Source organism: Neurospora tetrasperma (genome assembly GCF_000213175.1).
Source record: "Neurospora tetrasperma FGSC 2508 unplaced genomic scaffold NEUTE1scaffold_3, whole genome shotgun sequence".
Taxonomy (NCBI): Eukaryota; Fungi; Ascomycota; class Sordariomycetes; order Sordariales; family Sordariaceae; genus Neurospora; species Neurospora tetrasperma.
Window position 1 is genome coordinate 4,606,264 of NW_009799101.1, and position 23,094 is coordinate 4,629,357.

Genomic DNA, 23,094 nt, shown 5'->3' on the forward strand with positions numbered 1-23,094 from the left:
AAAAAAGGAATGGGAGTGAGTGTGTTGTCAATCCTTCACACCACAAATCATCACTCGATTACTTTATCGTTCTCCCTTTTTAAAAATTTTTTTTCAGCAGTTGTACGATAACAGTCACCCACGTAGAAAGAGGAGGAGAAGAAGAAGGAGAAGGAGAAGGAGAAGGAGAAGGAGGACTAGACTGGACTGAAGTTGCGTGTTGGAAACTAACGGAACCAATGGAACCAACGGAACGATAACGGAACGAAAACGGAATGGGCTGCTGCTAGCAGTCTGGCAACTTACCTACCAACCTGGGTTCTGGAGGGGAGGCTTGGAGTTTCGCATCGATGGGAGTGGTTGATGAACGGTGAGAGAAGGATAGGTAGGTAGGTAGAGGCGCTCTATATCATCACTGTCAGGTACCTAGAGGTAGGTTTCTGCCATCTATCTATCTATCTACCTTAAAAAATCGGGAGCCTGGTACGGGTCCAGTCTTCAGCGTGATATCGCGTTGCAGCGACGATGAGTTCTGGATCCGTAAGGAAGGGAGCGGGGAATATCTTCGCTCAAGGAGCATCCATCTACCTAGGTACGCAATATGTCGACAGGACGGACGTGACGAAGAAGGGGGGGGGGGAGGTAAGGGAAATGTGATTTACATCAATCATAGCAGTACCTACATACCTTACCTAGAAGTATCCTAGGTAGGTAGTATAGAATGTTGGTTGACCTTTGGAAGAAGTAAGAAAGAAAAATTGAACCCCTTGTTCAGGTTTTTCCTACAAAGATGCCTGCCTCTACCAGTACCACGGAAGTTCATCCCCCATTTAGAAGAAAAAGGACTGGAGGCATCTTCACTTCTTCATCTTACCTGCCTAAGGTACAGACCTTTAGTCCACCGATCTCCCCATCTCTACCATCTCTCATTACCTGTACGTTTTCCGTATTCATCTCCGTCCTCTCACTGCCGGCTCCGATAGATAGTTCTTTCCGGTTCAAGTTCAAGTTCAAGTTCCTTGCCTTCGGACCTTCGAAACTGAACTTTTCCCGTCAACGACTGAATGAATGACTGACGGGATTCTTTTCGACCGTGCGGTATATGTATCCCCCCATTGCCAGTCAACTTGAACTTTTAGCATGTCATCATGATCGGCTGGAGGTATGAACATATATGCGCATCCATCCGGAACGGAAATAGAAACGGAAACGGAAACGGAGCGGGGCCGTACGTGAGACTGCCGCACCGGAGTAGTATCGCGTGTTGACGTGTTGACGTGTTGACATGTTCATCGGTGCAAGATGGTTTTTGTTCCGTCTGTGAGAGGCAAACAACAAACACTCTCCTTCATCCTTGAGGTTGTGTTGTTCGTGCGAACTGCGAGCGCCGGGTTAGACCAAACATCTAGTTTATCCAGTGGTATTTGACGATGACGCGACTGGACATCTGGTGATACGGGGTGATGTTAATATTGAGGTTGACGTTGGTGACGACACTGACACTGATACTGACAATGACACTGACAATGATACCGATACTGATACCGATACTGATACCGACACTGATAGCAGGTAGACCAAAAACTGGTCCTGTAGATAATGACATGCAGCTTGTATTAATATTTGTAGATGCATGGATGTAGTGAGGTCATGGTGTTGTAGAACATACCTAATCCGAGTTTTGAAAGGTTCGAAAGAACAGCTATTTCCACCTCGACCTCTACCACCCTACCTAGGTAACCTAAAAGGCGGGCAAGCTGGAAGAGATATATCATTAATAATCCAGACAACAAACATTTTTCCTTCCCCTTTCCTTTCTTTTCGTTAGTTCCTTCTCGGGAATCACTCACCCCTTTCCACCCCCCACATCCACCCAGGACACCAGACCACCACGACATGGTCTCTCTCATCACCCATTGTTCTGAACCTTGGTTCCAAACCGATTCTTGTCTTACAAACTTGTCAAGTTTGATTCGAACCACCTATTCATTGCTTTCTACACACAGACAGCTCAGTTAGATCTACATACCTACGCTAGTTCCCGATCTCCAACGTTCCACGACATCCACACGGCATCCACATCCACATCAACACCATGCAGCCTGGCGAACAGCATGGCGGACTACATACGTGGGCGGGAGAAGAGAAACGCCATCTCATCATCTGTCCACTTGTCTGTCCATCATCTGTCCGTCATCCGTCAATCGGGAAGCGGTAGAGGCGGGACATCATGCATCGGGCATCGTCGTTCGATATGTAGCTACCCATATCTCTCTCCTCCCTCTTTCCATTGCTCCCTAGGCCACATTCATTGGCCATTCATTTATCTGGGCACTCGGCAGTCACCCGCTGACTGGACTTGATCCTTGGGTAGTACTGTATAGATAGGTAGGCAGCTGATCCAACCAAACTATATGCCTCTACTGAGTGGAAGCAAATAAAGATCGGGAAAGAGCCGCTCAAAATGTTCAAAATATCACGGTATAACGATAGGGGAATCAATATCGAACGAAAAAAAACTTCCAATTGGTATCTCCTCCTCCCCCTCCTCTATGCCTGCCTCCTCTATGCCTGCCTCCTCCATGCGTGCCTCCTCCATGCCTGCCTGCTCCATGCTGGCTTGCTCCCTCTGTCCATCCATCCCATCCAACTTGAAAACCTATCCAACAATATATCCCCGCTCTCCCCCCAACAGCGACCGACCGACTTCTGGGGTGGTCGCCCCGGAATAATATGGATGGCTAGCTGGGTATAAATATATGTTAATGCAACTCCCGACACAGGAATCATACTCTATGTAGACAACAACACAAAAGGAAACGAAGGTGAAAAAAGACCCAAAAAAAGAAAAGGAAGATGAAATGATACATGATCGGTAGGCCTTGTGTCCACCATGCTCTATTTCTTAGTATGATAATGATGATGATGCGTGACCGCTGGGCGGGTGTGGCTGGCTGACTGCATGGGTTCGGGTACGTGATGTAGATTTTCTCTTTATCTACTCCCTGCCGAATGCTGAGCGGTCTTTATCGACGATTCGCTTCAGCTTTCCCTTCAAGCCCACGAACTGCGAGGGCTGGGAATGGCGCTCCTCACAATCCCGGCTTTCCGCCGAGATTATTCACCCAATGGACCCAAGCCAATGGGAACCTCCGCATCAATCATGTAGAATATCCAAAACATGCCTTCAACTTCCTCTGACTGTGCAGACGGATACATACCCATCTAAAACTCAAGCCATGTTCTCATACGGGCTAAGGAGGAGGCACCCTCGCCTCTCCGCCGTTCAACAAAGGCTGCGCGTGCTCCCTACTCGGCCCACCATTCGCATATCCCTTCTCCGCCACACCGGCCTTTCCTCCCTCAGCCCCCTCATCATCATCAAACACCTTCTTCTCCAACCACTGCGTCGCCCTGGCGCACGCGGTATCCACCCACTTCATCCACGCCCACGCAGCAACGTACGTGACAGCCGTGAAAATGATAATCGAAGCCACCTTGTGGCCCCGGCTCTTGGGGTGCAACCAGTTGGGTTCCTTGGGCGAACCATCCTCGTTCCTTCCGGGGTCCACCCAAGGCTGACCCGAGATACCGTAGACGATCCACATGCCCAACGTTCTAAGAATGGTGCCGTGGGTGAGGTAGACGGCAAACGAGTGGTGGCCGAGCCAGAGGAGCAGGCGGTGCGAGAGGAGGTTCTGCAGGCTGGGCGACAAAAAGATGGAGACGGCAACGCATTGAATCATGAAGGCGCTGGTGCGGCGACCGGCATTGGACCCCCTAGGCACAATGAAGGAGCCGCGCGAGCCGTCGCCGGCGGGATCGACGAGGAACTTGTGCAGGCGCAGGGACCAGGGCGCCCAGTCCTCGTGCTCGTGCGGGTAGGAACCGACATAGCCACCGATGAGGAGTAGGATGGGCACGATGACGTACGAAAGGATGCGCTGGTACTTGGCAATAAAGTTCTGGGTGGGACGGTGCTGGGAGAGCTCGGCGAGAAGGGTGCCGAGGGCGAGGTTGGCGCCAAAGGTTTCTGCATGCAGGGACGGAGGGTTAGTCAGTTGACCTATGCGGGCGCACATTGCATGTGAGGGGATTAGGTGTGCGTACCAGTCAAGGGTCCAGTGTTCAACAACCAGTAGGCGACCAAAAGGATGTGGACGAGGATGCGGTAGCGGAAGCGCATGCCAATGGTGGCAGCGAGGACAATGTAGACCTGGAAGGCTCCAATCAGCAAGGGGCGCATAGCCCACTGATGTCTGTCGTAAACATTCTCGGTAGTGGTCCAGGTATCCAGCAGGGCTCTAAACAGCCGGCGAAAGTTGGCGCCCAAAGGTAGGGGATCGGGGGCGTCGAAGCGAACCCAAAAGCTGTCGCAACGGTTAGAGGCTGTGTAGGCGCCCAAGATGGAGAGCACGAAGCTGATGAGGGTGGCGATAACAGCCGGAAGGACCAGCCTGGGGGGTCGTCGGAAGGCGGACCGGGCGACGGTCATGAGGGAGGCCGACTGGTTCCCTTGTTGGTATGCGAGCTTCAAGGGCTTGGCGGCGCAGACGAAGCCGGTAAGGAAGGCAAAGATGGGAACGCCGAGACGGCCCTGCCAGGGAATTCGGAGGTATGGAATTTGCAGCAACCTCGGGGGCCCGTCCTTTTCATCGGCCGGCCAGAAGAGTGGGAAGTCCAGCGCTCGGGCAAGATGTGTCGAGATAACGAGGGCCGAGGTGATGCCGCGGAGGCCCTGTCCAAAGAAAGAAGGGTGGTCAGCAAGGTACTTGCAGCCGAGGGAACGGGAACGGCCATGCCTACTACTTACCTCGACCCATTTGATGTTCTTTTTGCTCTGAGCGCTCATCTTGAGGGATGAACGTCCAGAGACGCAAGTGGCTGATCCTACTGAATATTAAGAGGCGGTGTTTGTGTGTCTGGAAGCTAGAACGGTAATGTGGTGACCAGCTCCGATGTATGTAGGTTCGGAAGCACAAGACAGCGGCGTCGTCAGGCTTGTTTCGGATTCCTGGGTTATGGATGTGTCCGATGCCGTGTGCCAAACCAGCAAAACGTGAGGCCAGAGACAGAAACAAAATAAAATAAAATGGAAGATGAAGAAGAAAGAATTACGGCCGGAGATTAAAAGAGCTGAGACGGAAAAGTTGAAAGTCGGGAGTGGTTAAGCGGAGAGACGGGACCGGCAGAGCATAAAATGTTGCGGATCGAGGTACACGCGGCCTGGCGGAGCTACCGATAGGAACCAACGGGCTAGGGATAAGGGGGGGTGGGCGCTATCGAGGACGGTGCTGTAGGCGTAGGCGGGGCATCGACAGGCGGTCTCTCTGGTGTGTCCGTCTTTTTACTGCCGTCCGTACAAGTCGTTGTCGTTGTCGTCGTCGTCGTCAGTCAGTTGATCTCGTTTGTTTCTGTCGAAGGAGTGGCCGAACCGAACAAGGTCGAAGTGGTTGCAAAAAGGAAAGCGTGGTCGCGTCACAACTGGAGACTGAGAAAGTTGGACAGGAACAGAGGAAATCAAGTGAGCAAGGAGGGATGAATAATGTCCGGGGGGGTGTATGGGTGTCCACAAGGAGGGTCCTGGACATGGACTGCTTGGTGTGTGGAGAGGAAGGGACTGTGTGTGGACCGGGGGCCGACCGACCGCCGTTGAACTTTTTTGGGAATCGGGATTTTTGGGGGAGTTTGCCGGGGGTACGGGGAGACGGGGGACGGGGGTTTCGATTGCTGGTTGAATGTCGCTCCGTGCGGTGGCCGTGATGCTTCAGTTCCCCTTGTATGTACTTGGTCGTACAAACTCGTTGTTGATGATGATGATGTTGATGCTGTTTTCGTTGTGTGACGAGACTGGAGTTGACAAGCTGTCCAGGTCGAAAAGACAAAAAAAAGGGGGATGAATAAGAGGTATCAACCGCAATCTCAAGCCGTCATGAAGCGGTCGATATGTCAAGCGAGAGAGCAGAGACGGTGGCGGATCCAGGGGACACTTTTGAGGCCTGAGAGTCCTGCCTGTGTATCACTGTCGCCTGCTTCAGTTCAGTTGGGTTTGCTTGTGCTGTCAGTCAGACTTGGCGGAAGGGATACAGTGTATGCCAAGAGAGGGGACTTGGTCGAATTTCTGCGAGCCAAGACGGCTGCCAAGAGTCCAAGCATCATTTACCCACCAAGTCTTGGCCACCGCGGTTGCTGGGCATGGTCGGTTGCATCTTGGCCAGGCCATGGCAGCAGGGCTTGGGGTCGCAAATGGCGGGCAGCATTGGATCGCTAGTAGTTGTTGTCGATTCGATGATGAGGGTGCTGGTGATGTGGTGGTTTTCTCACCGACTGGATATGACTGGCGACTTGTTTGATGTTCAGTTTTTGGAGGGGGAAAAGAAGGGGCATTTCACTGTTGAAATCTCTCATAGAATTCCCTTAGATTGTGCCAGGCACCGAATGAAATGGTCCCGGCAGGCAACAACGAGGGGAGGTCTGAGTGTTGTGTTCCTTGCAGTAGTGGTAGTAGCACAGTCGGTACACTACAATCCAGCAGGTCAGTAGTGTAGTGTACACTACGGGGATGCAGCTGCCCTGAGAAATTGCGAATAATTACCACAGTGCTCTGTTCAAGTGGCGGTCTGGGCTCACACAGTGTCGCACCCCCTTCGACTTCATCAATTCCGTATCATTTCAGACGACGGATGCTTGGCTTGAGGATTCGTCAGCCTTTTGGGCTTCGGGAAGCCTTCCATCAATCACAGAAGTCGACAGGATGCCGTCCTTGCCGGTTTCACCAGGGGAGCATAATGCTGCTCAAGAGACCGAACACACGCCTCACTGTTGCTATTCGTGGGGGTTCCATCGTTCCACGTTGACGGGAGGGAGTCTCCCAACCCCGGATTTCAGTCCTCTGTCTAATGTATCATTCCACTTTGTATATGTATCTCGACCAGCTATCGCTTTCTCAATCACATGTGTCACGGTCGGTTAACAAACAATCCCAAGTGACAAGACTACCTACACAGCACCGCATCGACAGGCGCAATTGGATCCATCATCAAACCAGCCAAAACCCTGGATAATCTGTCAGCTGTGAATAATCAATCCTCAACCCCCTATCTTTTGCCCATCATTTTCTGTTTTCCTCAAATGGACAATGGAAGCGGAGGAGGAAATATCTCAGGACTATCGATCATCGCTGGGCAGAAATTCACTCAGCTGACCGCTTTACTGCATTATCGTTGGCATTCTGGTCGATCTCAGTCCGCTTGGCGCCATGTCGTCTCCAAAAGGGACTCCATCCAAACCCCAGGATGGATGGAATGTGAACTGACCCCCCGTCCGGGCCCCGAACAACCCCCCACCCCGGGCCGCGTAACCGACCCCACCAAGTAGCTCATCAAGGTTACAGCCAATCTTCCAATTCAGGAACCACTGATTTTCTACCCCTTTTTTGTAAAGAATTGTCTTGTCTGTCCGGGAGTTTGTTCCTCATTCTTTTGGTGGGTTTAACTACGGGCGGTGCGTCGGACTTATATACACCAGAGATGCGGAGTCCTCATAACATCTCCCAGACGGGAATCCAAATGACGTGCGGTAAAATAATTCCCCAAAGAGGTAAAAGAGTCCACAAAGCCGGCAAGTCCCACTTCAACAACATGAAACCGGTCCGGAGATTTCGATTTTCGCCCGTGTGCAAGGAATCATCATTTTTTTTATCTTGCACGACACACACACACACACACACAACCCAGAGATGAAAAACAACGAAGCTGGCGCTTGGCTTTGCCACCAACGCTACTACACTACTACACTACACCAACGACCAAAACAAAACAGCCGCCGCCGGGGAAGCATACAGCATATCATTTGTACCCTTGGCGCTTACCACCAAGCAGTCAGCACACCACGAACAGGCAATCAGGCACGCGACCAACCATAAACATGCCATGCCATCCATGTGCGGGATGGATGGATGGATGCCACGCTTTGCCATGCCTTTCATGTCTCCTTTGTCTCGCCTCCCTTTTTCTTTTCTAACGTGTCAGTGAACTGAATTAGGTAGCCATAACATGGGATGAAATCCCCCCCCCCAGATCCGGAATCCTTCTCAAAGTCTCCCCGGAGGTTTAAGGTACTCACCATCCACTAGTCCATCCTGTTTCATTGGAGGGCACAAAGACGGACGGGCTCGTGGGCAGGTGGGTGATGAGTGCGGGTTCGGAAAATACTTGTAAGAATATAACATAGGTACGTACTAAGCAACTTGCCTGTTTTGTTCACATGATACATACACTACACATTATAATACCTACTATCATGATCCCTTGTGTAGTGGGATGAAGGAGTTGCCGATGCAGAAAGGATCAAATTGTGTACTGTAGAAGATATTGAATGCACACAAACTCTCCTTGGACAAGCTGAATTCCGGAACCGCAATTGGTCTAGGTAGTCCAAACAACCGACCCCAATCTCAGCTATTTTACAAAGCCAAAGTCAAGAACCATTCACACAGCAAACGCGCCTACGTAGCCATCCTAAAAGGGAAAAATAAACTCCTGTGAAAGAAACTAAGGGTGGACATTATATATACTAGTACAATTTCGAGTATCAAGTCTAATGACAGGTAAAACGATGATCTTGTAGTGTTGTTGTTGTTGTTGTTGTTGACGGTCGGGAATCGAGGGGGGGGTCCGGTGTGATACTTTAGGCACCGCGCCAACTAGGCACCTACCTCTACTAAAAACCTAGACCGCTTTCAAGTCACCGCCGCCAGGTACACTACACGTACACGTACAGCGTGGTTTGGTTAAATCGGACATCGCCTCCGACTTTGAGTCGAAATTACACTGGAGGAAATGGGCACACCCTACGTAGGTAGGTAGTGTAGATATATATGGTGATCAATTGCGCCGAATAGGCACGCAGTAAGCGAATTTGTAAATAAGGAAAAGTCAGGGTAAAATCCCGATGCCGGATGGGATGGATGGTTCACAAGCGGGGCGTGAAGCTGCATTATCAGACACCCTAGCAATTTAGGTTGAGGTGTGTTAGTGCGTTGCTTCTTGGCGTTAGGTGGACATCTAAGCCTTTCTTTACCTACCACCTATCTATTCTGTCTATGGATACCCTACTACCTACCTAATCGACGGTTGAGAGACCAATATCTATGACTGCGCTTTCAATTCACTTTTATTTTGGTCATTGGAATATTTCGTCTCTTTTTGAGCTGCTGCTGAGATGCTGCTGTACTACTAGTATGGTATTACTTGGCTATCAATGATAGCTTGGGAAATTTCAAGGCGGGATAGGGTAGGTTGCGAAGGGCCTACGTTGAAAGAGCAGTGAAGGAAGCAAGCCGTACCTAGGTATAGCAAAGTTATCGCCATGGGGCAAAGAGATGGGTATACAACTTCCACGTGAGCTTGTGCAAACTACACCTACATACCCTACTGCATCTCCTCTTCCATTTCCAGCGGCTGGTCAACCTCAACGACAAACTCCACCCCCGCCTTCTCAAACAACTCCCGAACGCTTTCAAACAGCTCTTGCACATCCGCATCCGGGCCCCTTTCATCACCTGGTAATAACCACGTAGGCAACGTCCTAATAAAGAACCGAAACCGCTTCAACTTATGCATCTTACTCTCGCCATGACCGGGTGGTTTTGCGTTCCTCCCCGCCACCAAAGCCAAGCCCTTCATCATCTCCAGCACCGTCTCCCTGTACCCTTCCTTTTCCCGAAAATGCTCCTTCTTTTGCTTGTCCGACCAGCGGTAAAAAGTATCGAAATCATCGAGGCTGTCCCACCACCAGTCCTCCAGCGTCAGCTCGACCAGATTGGGCGGCAACAGATCCGCCACGGGCCGTCCTTGGTGCATCATGTGCTCGCCTGCTGGCAGGTCCCCGTACAGCATGACAAGCTGGATGCATAACCTTTCCACCTCCTTGAGCTGGGGAAGCGTGGACAGCCGTCCGCCCACGCCGATGCTGGCTTCGGAACCCTGGCAGTCGAACCAGTTGAGGTCTAAATGTTTGAGCTTCTTGCCGTATTTGGAGAGCGCTTGGTCTAGGCAGTCCTCGTCTGCTTGGGCTGCGTCCTGCGGGGGGATCCTGTGGAAGCTGTCGACCCTGCGGGGGTTCATGTAGAGCGTCTCGAGGTCGGGCGCATGTCGGAGGATCCTGCCGATGTTGCGCGGGTCGGCGACGGAAGAGTGGAGGTAGATATGCCTTGTGGGGCTCAGGTGAAAGGAGTTGGTGGGACGGGCGAAGACATCGGTCAAGCCCTCCTCGCCGTCTAGAAAGGTAAATAGGCCGTCGTCAGTGGATACTTCGAGGGTAGTGAGAGCGGGAAGAAGCTCGAAAAGCGGGTGGTAGTGGCGGGTCTGAACACCAAAGACTTCGGGAGGGTCGCCGTCATCGGTATCGTCGTCGTCGAGCGTGGTAGGGTCCTCGACGGACGGGTCGCCTTGGAGGAGCAGAGTGGTGAGGTGCTGGAAGGGGGTGAGGGCCGCGGACTCGAGCCGGTCGGGGATCATGGACCTGACATCTTCGGGAAGAATGGAGAGATAGCTACGACGGCACTTTTCGCCCGCTTCCGTGTTGAAGTAGGACATTGTGATTCGGAGACAGCTGATCAGTTCAAAGTAATCGCGGTCATGGTCAATGGCAGGCAGCTGCAGCAGCAGGGTCTCGAGTGAGTACAGGGCGGTGATGGTCATGCCGAGAATCCCTTGGGCCATTTCGTAGTATTCGTCCGGATCCGTGCTGGCACGCCGCATTTGTAGGCTCTCGAGATAGCCGGTGATGAATACCAGCCCCTTGCCTTCCCGCCAGGTGGGAAGAAGCTTGTTGAGACAGCGCTTGGTCTTGCGAACCACTCGGCTGTTGGTCAGGGTGAGGTGGCAGCTAAGGGAGCGGGTCCAACCACAGTAGTCTGGATTCTCGGTGATGGTGCGAAAGAGCAAGACCAAAACCTCTTCGCTGGTGATGGCGATGGTGTGGTAGAGATATGGGCGAGCAAGGTCGGCGAAGAAGTGCGAGACCAGACAGAGGTTGCGCAAGGCGCTGCGACGGCGAGTAAAGTTGTACCATGGGTCTTCGCGAACAAGCTTGTCGAAGGCTTCTGGAGCCGGCTCGTCGATCTCGGGCAGGTTGGGGATGAGATGGTCGAAGATCTGGTTGACAATTTCGGGGGGCAAGTCCATGATGGATCTTGGCTTGGGCGAGGCAGGGATCTTTTCCGGCCGCCGGTGAGGGTCGGAATCCGTGTCGGCCATGTCGGATGCCTTGCGCTTCTTGGCCGAGCCGGGTGATGTTGACATGGCTGGTTTTGATGATGAAAGTGAAAAGTGCCACTGAAATTTGCGACTGCGATACCGATAAGAGCTGCTGGATAGAAGGGGCAAAAAATGCCAGTCTGCAACCGATAGTGAAACGTACGTAGATTCCGGCCCGATGAAAACAAGTCGATGACCGACAGCGCGCGGGAAGTGAGGATAATGTTGAGATTGACAATGATATTGATATTGATATTGATGGCGATGAAAGACATGAAGCACGGTGCTTGCCTGCCTGCCGGGATGGTCATTCCTTCATCACAGTCATGGCTCCGCGGGCAGGCAACTGGGCTGCAGTGGTCTGTGCTGCTGTACTCACTCACTGCCATGACGACCTCATCTATGACTTTGTTCCTCACCAACATCGGCAATAACAACCAGGCAGTGACAATCCACGACATTTCAGGATATTTGACATGGAGGAGTGACTGTAGGAAGAGGGACTCAAGGTGTTTGTCATTTCGAAATCTGCCCGACATCGCCTTTTCCCCTCAGCTTTCCGCAGTCTGCTTCAATTTTCAGGACATGTGCAGTTTCTGGCCGCCGCAAGACCGACCACGGCGTCCACTTCTTCTTTTCCAGATCCACATTCCCATCTTGGTGTGGATGATTTACGTTGAGATGGATCTGCTCGGTTTCTCACCCCAGGTCTTTTTATTTTATTTTTTAGGTTATTTGATCTCCTTTTTACATTCCATCATTTCCAAAACAGGCCGTTCAAGTGAGGTCGGTGCTTCTGACTGCCCAAACCTCGGCTGTGACGAATTTGTAAGTGGAAGCTGTCAGTTACACTACAAGACATCCCCAAAGAAGGGTTATGTATGATTGCTGACACCAAAGATCCAGTCCCGTCATCCCACGGTAGCCCTGACTGAACAATCCCCGACACCTTCGGACCTCTACAGCAGCTCTTTACTAGCCCAAACTCGCCCGCTAGTCTGAGGCTCGGTTTTGAAGACCTGACGAGCAGGCAACAGTAGACCCAAGTCATGACCTTCAGAGTTTACATACGCTCGCACAAAGGGCATCATGGCACCAGACCGTCAATTTGACACTTCTATCGATTCTCTTCAAGGATATCTTTACTTCCACACCCAATTACATACCTACCTGTGTCTGGATCTGATCTTCAGACGTTTCCCTCTCTCTTAATATTTGGACTCCATACACTTGCTACGCTGCCTGTGCTTGACCATCTCCCTGCTCACTTCCTCCTCCTCCACCCCCATCTTGACCCTTCTTGGCCTTCTTCAGCTTAGCAGCATGTTTCTGGTTGCTTTTCTCCCTACACTGCGGACAGTAGGCAAACGGCTCTCCGTTTTCCTTCAATGGTCTGGGGATCCCTTGATGCTGCTTGCACCCCATGTTCGTACAGTAGCCGCGCTCTCGGTTGATTTCACGTATCTTGGCGTGCGTGTCTATGCATTTCTGACATTTTCTCGTGTTTTCCTTGGCTGGCTTCATTCTGACGCTCTTGCAATTATTGCAATGCTGCCCCGGCAAAAGGTCCACAGGCCACGGAGGATACTCTTTCCCTTCCGCGGCAAGGCGTGCATGGGCATCCGCAGCCGTGGCTCTGGGTGGGATGCCCTCGGGATTCGCAACTCGAGGTCGCCGAGATCGTTGGGATCGCTGGAGCTGTTGTGGTCGCTGGGGAGGCTGCGGGTTGTTGTTAGTTTGGTTGTTGGCGGTGGCGACGTAAGGTGCGTTGGGACTGCTGGGAGGAGGAGGAGGAGCAGCAGCAACAGGAGGCCAATCATCATCTTCATCGAGCATCATGGCATCTCCAGCACCACCGAAAGGATCACCACCAGAAAGAGGAACGCCAACCGATGCACCATCAACAAAGGGATCATAGAGAAAGGATCCATCAGGAAGACGATGGCGCTTCTCCTCAACACGTTGACGCTTGTGGCTCTCGCCCGCTTCATCCTCTCCCTCATAACGTCGGCGCTTCGGCTTTCTTGCAGCATTCGCTTCATCCAACGCCCTGCCCGAAAACCCCTGAAGCAGACTCTGGAACTTGCGAGACAAAGCTTTGGAATTAGCCGACAGCTCAATCTCAGCCTCACCTTCTGGCTCCGGTGGAGGCCCATTCGGCGTCCATGGCCCGGCAACATCAGCTTGTTGGAACCGTTCTGCCTGCACCCTGGCCTCTATCACATCCAAAATATTGCCCCCCTCAGGAACCGGGAAACTGAAGCACCTGGCCAGATAGTCCAATACCCTTACCTCCACACTCCTATCTCCTCGACAACCATTACAGATTGGAGCCCAAGGCGTCCTGTATCCGACGACCAAGGCGCCACTTCCATTGCCGTCCGGCGGTTCATTGCCCCTCACGAACCTCGTGTTCTCGGCATCATACCGGCAAGTACACCACTGAGTCTTGTCATACATGAACCATAACATCCACCCACATGCGTTGCTCAAGTAGGTCGTCAAGTACGATGGCTTGCGGAGGTAGTTCTGTACAATATCCGCCACACTGCCGGTTTGATTCAGCTCCACATAATCCGCTTGAGTCGGTCGGTACCAGATCTGTCTCTCGGAGTTGGGAATGACGCATCCTACCTTGGGTGGAGCGGCACGAAGGAGGGTGAAGAGATCATGGACCGTCAAGATATCATTGGGTCTCGGACGTGGAAGAGTGACAGAACAAGGATCGTCGTTGTCGTCGTCGGGCAGGTTGTCAAGAGTCTTCTTGAGACTTTCCAAAAGGTCGTCAAAGTCAACAACGGGGCTGGATTGAATCATGTTCTTGCTGCCTTGTTCCCCTTCCGCGGGTGTTTTGGGAGCAATGGACTGGTTGTTGGGAGGCGTGGAAGGGGCGTTGTAAGGGGCATCTTGGTTCTGGTGCTGGGATTGGGCTGCGCCCATGGCATTGAGTGCAGCCTGTACCCTGGCGATGTTGGCTTCAATACGCTGCATTACCTCAAGGGATATACGAGGTTGATCCTGTGGTGGTTGCAGAGGTTGTGTTGCAGGGGGAGCAGGAGGAGGAGGAGGAGGAAGGGAAGGAGAGGGATTAGGGTCGTCGGGATTAGGATTGTCGAAAGGGTTAGGAGTGTCGAAAGGGTATGAGTCGTCCAAGGCCGGATCTATCAGATCTATATCCATTTCATCGCCATTGCCCGAAGACCACGAGTCAACGGTTTGGGCTTGGGCCGGATAGTTTGACTTTGGGTCGTCGTGGCTGGGGATGTTGGGTTCCATGGTGCTTGCGTGAGGTTCAAGGATACGGGAATCCTTGCTAGGTTAGGTTGCTATAGGTGATCGCTGTCACGAAAGTGGGTGAGGCTGGAGATGATTATTTACACCTTGCTTGCTTGCTTGTTTTCTCTCTCTGGGTTTGTTTCTTGCTTCTCTTATTTTCTCGTCGTCGTTTACACCCGTTGTCTTTCTGTCCGAGTCGACACTCAGCTGCCGCTACTGATGTTCACCGAATATAGGAAACAGAAACACACTCCAGTCGCTCGCGGTATGAAGGCCATGGTCGCAGGTATTAAATCCGTCTTTCGGCGACGAAGAAGAAGTATCGAAAATCCAAACATAGCTCCCTCGGGCCTCTGGTAGCGACTGTTATCAAAGAAAAAACAATGAATCATGCCATGATCATTGAGCGCCACCCACTCGGCTCGGCCTCTTGTCCTCGGCAAAGTCTTGCATTGTCGCGAAGTAAGTACCTAACAATCTCCATTGTTTACCTACCTCCCTGTCCTGTCCTTGTTCAGTTTCCACCAGGAAAGGATCCATTGTCCTCGTTCCCCATTCCCACGTCTCTTCTTCATTGTCTGTTGTCCATTCCCTGGAAATCCCATCCTTTGTCGTATGTACCATCTTCCAAGATCTCTGAGCTGTGCGCTACTGTGGTCGCAAGACAAAGTAAAATCCCCTTGTCAAATACCGAGCATGAACCACAAGAGACAAAGCGATGAAGCTTTGTCTTGGGCAACAGTGTGGTCAGCGATCGCTAGTGACCTGGCTCACGGGTTTGACTTACCCATCTCATCATGGTACATTGAGCATTGTGTTGTCCTAGAGTGAAATGATGCTGCTGCTTCAAGGAGGATTTATATGATGGAGGGTTTTGTTGCATCTTCTGTTGAGGATGTGTTTCAGCTACCTACCTACCCACCTACCTATCTACCAAGATTTCCTTTGACCTTGATTTCCTTCGAGACGCAACAGCGGGCGTGGCGGCCAGATGGCACATGGCACACGGCGAAGGAAGATTGGGTGCAAAACCGCGAGTGAGCGATGTATATCTGGGACCGTAGGAGGTAGTGGGTGATGGCTACCGGCGGTTTTCTTAGAATCAAAGTGTAGCCGTGATTTCCTTGCTCTGCCTGTTTCCTTCTCCCACTTCCTCGGCTTGATTCCTCCATTTCTCTCTTTCACTCGCAAGTCACAAGCTCGTTCCAAGGCTTGAAAACCCAGATTCCCTTTGCCTTTCCCTATATGTGTTTCATGAGTGAATCTGATGCTGAATGGAGGCAAGCGAGGACTGGAGGTCATGATAGGTACGGGACTCGTCCATGCAAGGTTTTCCTCTTCGTCACTGAATGCCCCGTAAACTGCTCTTATCGGCATGTAGCAGAGGCAGACAATATAAGTATCGCACAATCTCGGGTACCCGGTTTACAGCACAGTTGGCAACGCAGGGTTACAGATCTGGTTCATAAACCAACAACCACACACATGCTTCTCAATGCAACTGGCAGACTCAAAGCCCTGCGTTCAATGCCTGGCCTGGAATCCGGATTTCCTGATGCAATACAGTACTTGTATTGCAAGACATTACATGCACAGCACGTGCGTCTACTTCGTTAGTCAGGACCCGAACACATGGTCTTGGGGCGTAGACCACATCTGCACATGCAATGCTAGTCGCTAAAGCTGCCTTTGCCGTTGCCTTCTTCAACCCGACCATCCATCGAGCTTTCAGTTTTCCAATGTGTCACTCTCTTCACCTGGCCTCAACTGGCACCGAACCTTGACACGAAGATTGGTCAGGTTTAGAAACCCCCATTCACTTACTCAGCAAGGAGGAGGAGCAGGCAGGTTGTTGTGTACTTTGCATTTCTGATAAGGTCAACCGGAACCTCCAACACACCCATCGCCTTGCCCTCTCCTCAGCCTTCCACATCAGCTACCTACCAGCTTTATCGACCACATAGCTTACAATTGAAATACATGTGAGTACCCGACAGACCGTCGCTATCGCTTCTGCTTACTCACAGACAAGAAGACCAAGATGGACGCACGAGCGAACAGGAACGTGGGCGGACCCGGAGCAGTCCCTCGCTCAACCGCTGTCCCCCGCTCCTCCCACCTCAATAAGCCTGAAACTGACACCAGCAAGACGCCAGTAATTGCTTCAACAATGAGGCCTTTGACAAGCACCAACACGCCTCCAAACATTGTGCCGCCATATCCAACCCCCGTCAGCATCTTGGCACCTCCACGCAACACCGACTCGACCGTTCCTTCGAGACCTCTGGCCCACACATCCATTCTCCCCGTTGGTATCAACCCCATGGTCTACACAGCCAACACCACCGCTCTCCCCGCGAGTACCAAGCTCCCGCCGCTTCAACCACCACCTAGCTTAATACCAGCACCACAACAACAGCAACCACACGAACGCACCCCACACCACCAGCAGGAACAACTGTTACAGCAGATAAGGCAGCAACAACTGGATCACATGCGCCAACTGGGACAACTCTGGCTGCCACCACCGGTACAGCAGGGACAACTGCCGTCACAACCACGACACGCACATGGCGTAACACAGGAACAACATCAACAGTTGGCACAACAGCAACTGCATTACTTTTACCGCCTACAACAACTCGGCTTACTACAACTGCTACAACAAGGGCAAGGGCAAGGCCCGCAACGGCAACAACCACCACGTCCACATGCTCAACAGAAGCAACAGCAGGTACAGCCTCAGCCGAAAGCACACCCAGAACAACCTCGACAGCAAGGACAGCCAGAACAGCAGGTGCAGCAGCTACAGCAGGTACAGCAGGTACATCCTCAACATCCTCAACATCAAGAACAACAAGAACAACAGCAAAACCAGCCTCAACAGGAAGAAAAGCAAGGGCAGCAAGGACAACAAGGAGAGCAAAGAGAAAAAGAACAGCCTCAACAGCAAGAATCCCAAGAGCAGCAAGAAGATCAAGAACAACAGCAACAACTGCACCTGATGCACCAAGTACAAGAACTCGTAGCACTCCTTCAACAAAACAAAAAATTAGAACTGCCGCAACAGCAACAGTTGCAGAACCTACTACAGCAACTACGACCACCACAACTGCATCCCCCTTCTTCCTTCTCCGCCCCTGCCTTTTGGTCCCCCCTCCCATCCCATATCTCATCCCATATCCCACCCCAAACCCAAACCCAACGCTCCAGCTCTACATCCACCAAAACCCCCAATCCCAATCCCTCCCCCTTCTCCGCTACCGCCATCCCCGGTATTACCTTGTCCGGTACCGCCCTCCCCGATGTCCCCTTCCCCAGTACCGCAATCCCCGGTGTCCCCTTCCCCAATACCGCAATCCCCGGTACCACCATCCCCGGTGTCCCCTTCCCCAGTACCGCAATCCCCAGTACCACCCTCCCCAGTGTCCCCTTCCCCGGTGTCGCCATCCCCAACCTCCTCCCCGGCATCCACCTCAGCCCCGAGAACTACGACCGCTATCGGATCTTAGTACACAACCTCCATTTCCAGCACATCTTCCGGACCGACCCCGCTCTGGCTTTGGCGTTCCATGACGAGTTCAATACGCGCATGGAGCTGCAAAGGCTGTTGCCGGATAGTCGACCGCCGAAGCAGTTTGTGAGTGGGCGGGAGGTGCAGAGACGGCCGCTGAGTCGGGAGGAGTGGGTGGCGGAGAGGGAGACAATGAAGAGGGAAAGGGAGAGGAGGGAGGAGATGAGGAGGGAGGAAATTAAGAGGGAGGAGATGAGGAGGGAGATGGAGAGGGAACAAGAAAAAGAGAAGAGGGGGGTGAGTACCTCTAGGGGGCAGGTTCAGGGGCAGGGTGATGCTGGAGTTGGACTTGGAGCTGGAGGGAGTGGAAGAGGAGGTAGTGCTACGGGAGGGAGTGCCGGTGTCAGTGTCAGTGTCAGTGCCAGTGGAATACCTCTAGGGAGTAGAGATATGAGAGGAGAAGCTACGGCCGCAAATATAGGAGCAAGAGCGCCGGCAGCAGCAGCGAAGATGGCGGAAGTCGGCACAAGTGTTGGTCCTCCGCGTGTTGCTAGTGAGTGGATCAACAACGGAAGCAGCAAGCGAAAGGCGGCCGCCGCCGCCACCGCCGGCCCAGGGACGGAAACCAGGCCGGAGAAGAGGTCGAAAACGGAGATGAACACGGGACAAATGAGAACGGTTAGTGTCCAGAAACCTACCTCTACCTCTACGCAGAAGGGGGCTAGAGGGGTCCAGAAGCCCGAGGGATCACAGAAGCCCGAGGGATTGCTCAAATCGTTGTTGAAGAAAGGGACGGGAAGTAGCGCATAGGTTGGTTGCTCTGGGGTTGGATACCTGACATGCGATAGGAATATGAAAGGAAAAAGCGTTCATGAGCATAAATTGAAGGCCAGCGAAGTATCATCATCATAGCCTAGGTATTCATGTATCTCTAAATTTCATGGAATATTCACCCAGTGGGGCGAGAAGGGAATCTGGATAACGGAACACTTCATATTGGACACACTGATTCACGGCAACAAAATTAAAGGGTAGTAGGTAGAAAGAACTATAGACAGACAAGCATACATGCATGGGCCAGGCCATCTGGTCGTGAGGAATAAGAACAGCGTTGAGACTGCACCACAGCCGAAAGTATTTACTGGTAGGCACCTCTATTCTTGTGGAAAACCATGGTAGAGGTAGGTACCTATGTTAGGACAAAGACAATTCGTGAAAGCGAGACCATCGTGCACCTCTAGGTCAGCATCATAAGGTAGGTACACGTCGGATCACAGAGGTAATCGTCGGTTGAGATCTGCTAGAGGTATTCACCACACTCGCGACATTCGGTTTCGCGTTTCGGTTTCGGGTCCAGTCTGACACAATTTACCAGCTTCAGGACCTCCAGGTACTCCATTCAGGTACTTAGGTAGGTACCTATCATCCAGCAGGCGCAATTGTCCCGATCCCTTCCTTCGTTCTACTTCTGCCCTTCTCTCACCCAATCCTAAAGTAGCTGAGCCCCCTCCAAAAGCTGGTCATATACGACGAGCTGGAAGCCGAGCGCGGGATTGCTGGTGCCAGGGGCTTGGTGCAATAGCTTGGGAACCAGAAATTCACAACATAACATACGGGCCACCTCTATATACGAGTCCCTTATAGTAGCTGGAAGAAACTGCAACCGCCAACACTAGTCCCTAATAAGCTTGTAGATAATCCCACTGGAGACCAGTCCTTACCAAAAAAACATGCACTCAAATCACAATACTAGACACTCGACACTAACGAAACGTCGAAATGCCAATATGGCTTATAGCACCTACGAATAATCTACTACGGAACATGTAGTAAATTCCTATTTTCTTGTTTAAATACCTGCATGGCTTCAATAAAAATGAGAAGGCAATGAACTAACGTCAAAATGAGCTTCTGCGGTTGGCAGATCTAGGTATATAACAAAGCGGCATCTTCAAAGTACCAGTGCCAGGGGCGGTACATGTAAAGCCCCGTGATTGATAATCCTAGGTGCTTACTAGAGGTACCTGACAAGCAAGGCAGATTCGTATGGCAAGCTGTTATTCAGTTACTTGCTTTTACTAATGATGAAAGGTGCACCTTTCTTCCCCTTCAATTGGTGAAATTGGAGCCTGCTATGTTGATTTCGGTTAGGTTTGCTGCTGTGCTCGTCGGCGGTGGGCAGGGGCAGGCTTGAACTTGCCCGGCGACCCAGCGTTGGGGAACCTGGGAATGATACCTCCCCTACGCTAGAGTTTGATTATCCTTTAAAGAGATGGATGTCATGTGATGTGAGATAAACTCGGAATTATCTCTAGGAAGGGACGATCGCACTCGAAGTTCGCCTCGGGTAGGTAAGTAGGTAGAGGTAATTTGTAAAAAAAAAAAGTCCATACAAGTTTGCTTTTTCCTGTTCCATTTTCCTGTCCTATTCCCTTTCCCATTTCCTTTCCCTTTTCCTGTCTCTTTTCCTTTCCCATTTCCTATCCCCTTGTCCTCTCCCATTTCCCTTCCCCATTATCATAAACCCAATTGCAGCTTCATCCCTCATGATCCCATACTAACACATCAATAACCAAAGCACACAAACTCCCGTAGTGTAGAGGTAGACACTCAAACATCAAAATGCTCACCAATATCCCACCCCATCCTCTCTCCCCTCCTCTGCTCCTGCAAACTCGGCTGCCGATGCTCATACCGTCCATGCGACTGCATCCCCATTCCCACTCCTTCAACAATACCAGAAGAAGAATCTGCAGACCCCGATGATCCCACCGATCCAACACTACCCCTGTGCAAACCACCAAGCTGAGGTTCAGTCCCGCTGTAGCATGGCTGGGTACCAGGGCCGTAGCCCATATCGCGTGCGTGTTGGTTTACTGCTCGACGGTCTTTTTGTTCGGTCGTATCGTTTTTTGATGATGGTGGTGGATTGGTTAGTTACTGACCTTTCTTCTTCTGGTCGATTGTTGTTTTGAAAGAAAAAAAATAAAAAAATAAATCAATACGTAGGTGTAGACATCGGCGAATCGTTCGCCCAAAGGGAGCTCAAATTAGAAAGGAATGAAAAGAAAATGGAAAGAAGAAGAAGAAGAAGACGAAGGGAAAGAAGGAAGTAATCCAAAACACATAAAGACACAAGGCATCATTTTATTTTCTTTTTCTTTCTTCCTGGGGGATGAGCATCATCCCCATCCCCATCTCCTCCGCTCCCCCCCTCCCCCTCCCCTCATGTCCCCGTTCTTCCAACCCCCCTCCCCCTCCCCCTCCCTCTAAACCCCAAACAAAACAACATCACCCACTAAGGAAAAAAGTCCATCGCCAATCTGAAGGATAATGTATCGCACGCACGCACGCTCGCCCGCTCACTCGCTCAAAGCATAACCATCGCAATTGATGCTCAAAGACCTGCACCTGCAGTAGGGGCTTTCATACCAGAAGTATTTATCCCCGCCCCCGTCGACCCCACGCTCCTCTGGCCCGATCCCGGCTGCGGCATTTCCCCGACGACGTGGTGATGCTGCTGATCGAAGCCGCCGCCGCCGCTGCCCGTCAGAGAAGGATGGCGGTCGGTGAGGTTGGGGTTGATGTTGAGTGCGTGGGATTGGGATTGTGAAGAGGAGGAGGAGGAGGATTTGTTGAGGACTTGGGCTATTGCGTCCATTTTTTTTGTGTGTTAGTTTTTGTTTTTTGTTTAGATTGGTTTGGGTTTGCTTTGCTTTGGGTTGGTTTGGGTTAGGTTGTTCGAACTGGGTGTTGTTCTGATTTGGAGTTTGAAGTGATGGGGTTTGAGGTCAGGGGATTTTGCAGATTTGAAGGTGGTGGATGGATATTGAAAGTGATGTGGACGTGATGGGAAATAGTAGTGATCATGACCAAGAGGGGAAGGTCAGGAGGGGAAGGGCACGGATAGGAGGGGGGGAGAGAGGGGAAGAGGAGAGGAGAGAAAAAGAAAAACGTACGCTCATCCTTGGGGTTAGTAGCCTTGTCCATGCCCTTGTCGAGAGCTCTCTTCACGGAGTCCATTTTCGTTTGTAGATCTGGATGATGTTTTGTTGCTGTGGTCGTTTCTCTCGATAAGCAAGTCGTGTTGTAGGTTGATGCCGCGAATGGACGGAGGTCTTCTTGAAGTTCAGTTGGATGATTCGGTATGCAAGATTTATCCAATACTACCAAACCATCCAAAAAGGATCGAAGAAATATATATGCAGGAACCATTCAGTCGATCCTACGCCGAAAAGCAGGAACATGCCATCGGGCATCGGCTATGAAGACACAGTGATATCATCGTCATTGGCACTTAGCGCAAGTGCCGTGATCGTGGATCCACCCAGGCTTGGCCCAAACACAACCCACGAGCTGCCAATGATGAAGGACAGCACAGCCACTAACAACATGGCGACCAAGGAGAATGCGCAAGTTCCGATTCGCATGATGAAAATAAATGTCCATCTTGGCTTGGATCTGTGATCACCTTGGCCTACGGACGCCCAGATGTCTTGACCGCTTTGAGTCATGATGTATGTTGTGGACGCGCTCGAGCAATAAATCTTAGACGTGATTGTTAGCGTCATGATAGGGCAGTGCAAGATGCCTTGGAGTTCATCGTGAACACTACCAACTCCGTTATTTGGACGAATTTTGGCCGACTCTATCGTGTCTAGTAACGTATCAACCGTAAACAATCCTATCGCCATCATTGCCATAGGAAATTATCATATCATTACATTCGTGACATACCAGTTTGTTCATGTCATGCCCATCAAGCCATCCCCCCTGAAACAATCATAGCCTCTCCCCCCATCTTTTCAAGAATTGCTCCCTCCTTTCGTCAGTATTAGAAGCCTTGACAGCCCCATCAATATCTGCCTTCCACTCTTCTATCTTTTCCAGCTCCTGTCGCATAACTTCCACACTCCCCTCCAACTCCTCATCGACCAACCTCACCGCTCCCCACGGACTGTCCGCCAACACCGAGTCCCTCAGCATGGCAAGTGCAGCCTTTGCATCACCTATGTGCTTCGTTACCGCGTCTTCAAAGCTTGATTGCGCGGTGGACAAGAGTTC

At 51.5% G+C, this 23,094-nt stretch overlaps 7 protein-coding genes across 7 annotated transcripts; 2 read left to right on the top strand and 5 right to left on the bottom strand.

Moving 5' to 3' along the window:
- Positions 1 to 1,384: 1,384 nt before the first annotated feature.
- On the bottom strand, positions 1,385 to 2,095 carry NEUTE1DRAFT_110520 (uncharacterized protein; the record flags this gene model as incomplete). The annotated part of the gene is made up of 4 exons (XM_009853140.1): positions 1,385 to 1,569; positions 1,649 to 1,736; positions 1,830 to 1,929; positions 2,013 to 2,095. The coding sequence occupies 4 exons, from the start codon at positions 2,093 to 2,095 to the stop codon at positions 1,385 to 1,387; spliced, it is 456 nt and encodes a 151-aa protein (XP_009851442.1).
- Positions 2,096 to 2,490: 395 nt separating this feature from the next.
- On the top strand, positions 2,491 to 2,767 carry NEUTE1DRAFT_117157 (uncharacterized protein; the record flags this gene model as incomplete). The annotated part of the gene is made up of 1 exon (XM_009853141.1): positions 2,491 to 2,767. The coding sequence occupies one exon, from the start codon at positions 2,532 to 2,534 to the stop codon at positions 2,709 to 2,711; it is 180 nt and encodes a 59-aa protein (XP_009851443.1).
- Positions 2,768 to 2,826: 59 nt separating this feature from the next.
- On the bottom strand, positions 2,827 to 5,063 carry NEUTE1DRAFT_122615 (uncharacterized protein; the record flags this gene model as incomplete). The annotated part of the gene is made up of 3 exons (XM_009853142.1): positions 2,827 to 4,012; positions 4,090 to 4,717; positions 4,793 to 5,063. 3 exons carry the CDS (start codon positions 4,829 to 4,831, stop codon positions 3,234 to 3,236), a joined length of 1,446 nt encoding a protein of 481 aa, XP_009851444.1.
- A 4,347-nt stretch (positions 5,064 to 9,410) lies between these two features.
- NEUTE1DRAFT_138139 (uncharacterized protein) lies at positions 9,411 to 11,285 on the bottom strand (the record flags this gene model as incomplete). The annotated part of the gene is made up of 1 exon (XM_009853143.1): positions 9,411 to 11,285. The coding sequence occupies one exon, from the start codon at positions 11,283 to 11,285 to the stop codon at positions 9,411 to 9,413; it is 1,875 nt and encodes a 624-aa protein (XP_009851445.1).
- Positions 11,286 to 12,473: 1,188 nt separating this feature from the next.
- On the bottom strand, positions 12,474 to 14,618 carry NEUTE1DRAFT_146768 (uncharacterized protein; the record flags this gene model as incomplete). The annotated part of the gene is made up of 1 exon (XM_009853144.1): positions 12,474 to 14,618. The coding sequence occupies one exon, from the start codon at positions 14,514 to 14,516 to the stop codon at positions 12,474 to 12,476; it is 2,043 nt and encodes a 680-aa protein (XP_009851446.1).
- A 1,939-nt stretch (positions 14,619 to 16,557) lies between these two features.
- Positions 16,558 to 18,840, top strand: NEUTE1DRAFT_110524 (uncharacterized protein; the record flags this gene model as incomplete). Its single annotated transcript, XM_009853145.1, has 1 exon — positions 16,558 to 18,840. The coding sequence occupies one exon, from the start codon at positions 16,558 to 16,560 to the stop codon at positions 18,838 to 18,840; it is 2,283 nt and encodes a 760-aa protein (XP_009851447.1).
- A 2,587-nt stretch (positions 18,841 to 21,427) lies between these two features.
- Positions 21,428 to 22,053, bottom strand: NEUTE1DRAFT_101253 (uncharacterized protein; the record flags this gene model as incomplete). The annotated part of the gene is made up of 2 exons (XM_009853146.1): positions 21,428 to 21,678; positions 21,990 to 22,053. 2 exons carry the CDS (start codon positions 22,051 to 22,053, stop codon positions 21,428 to 21,430), a joined length of 315 nt encoding a protein of 104 aa, XP_009851448.1.
- Between the last annotated feature and the right edge of the window lie 1,041 nt (positions 22,054 to 23,094).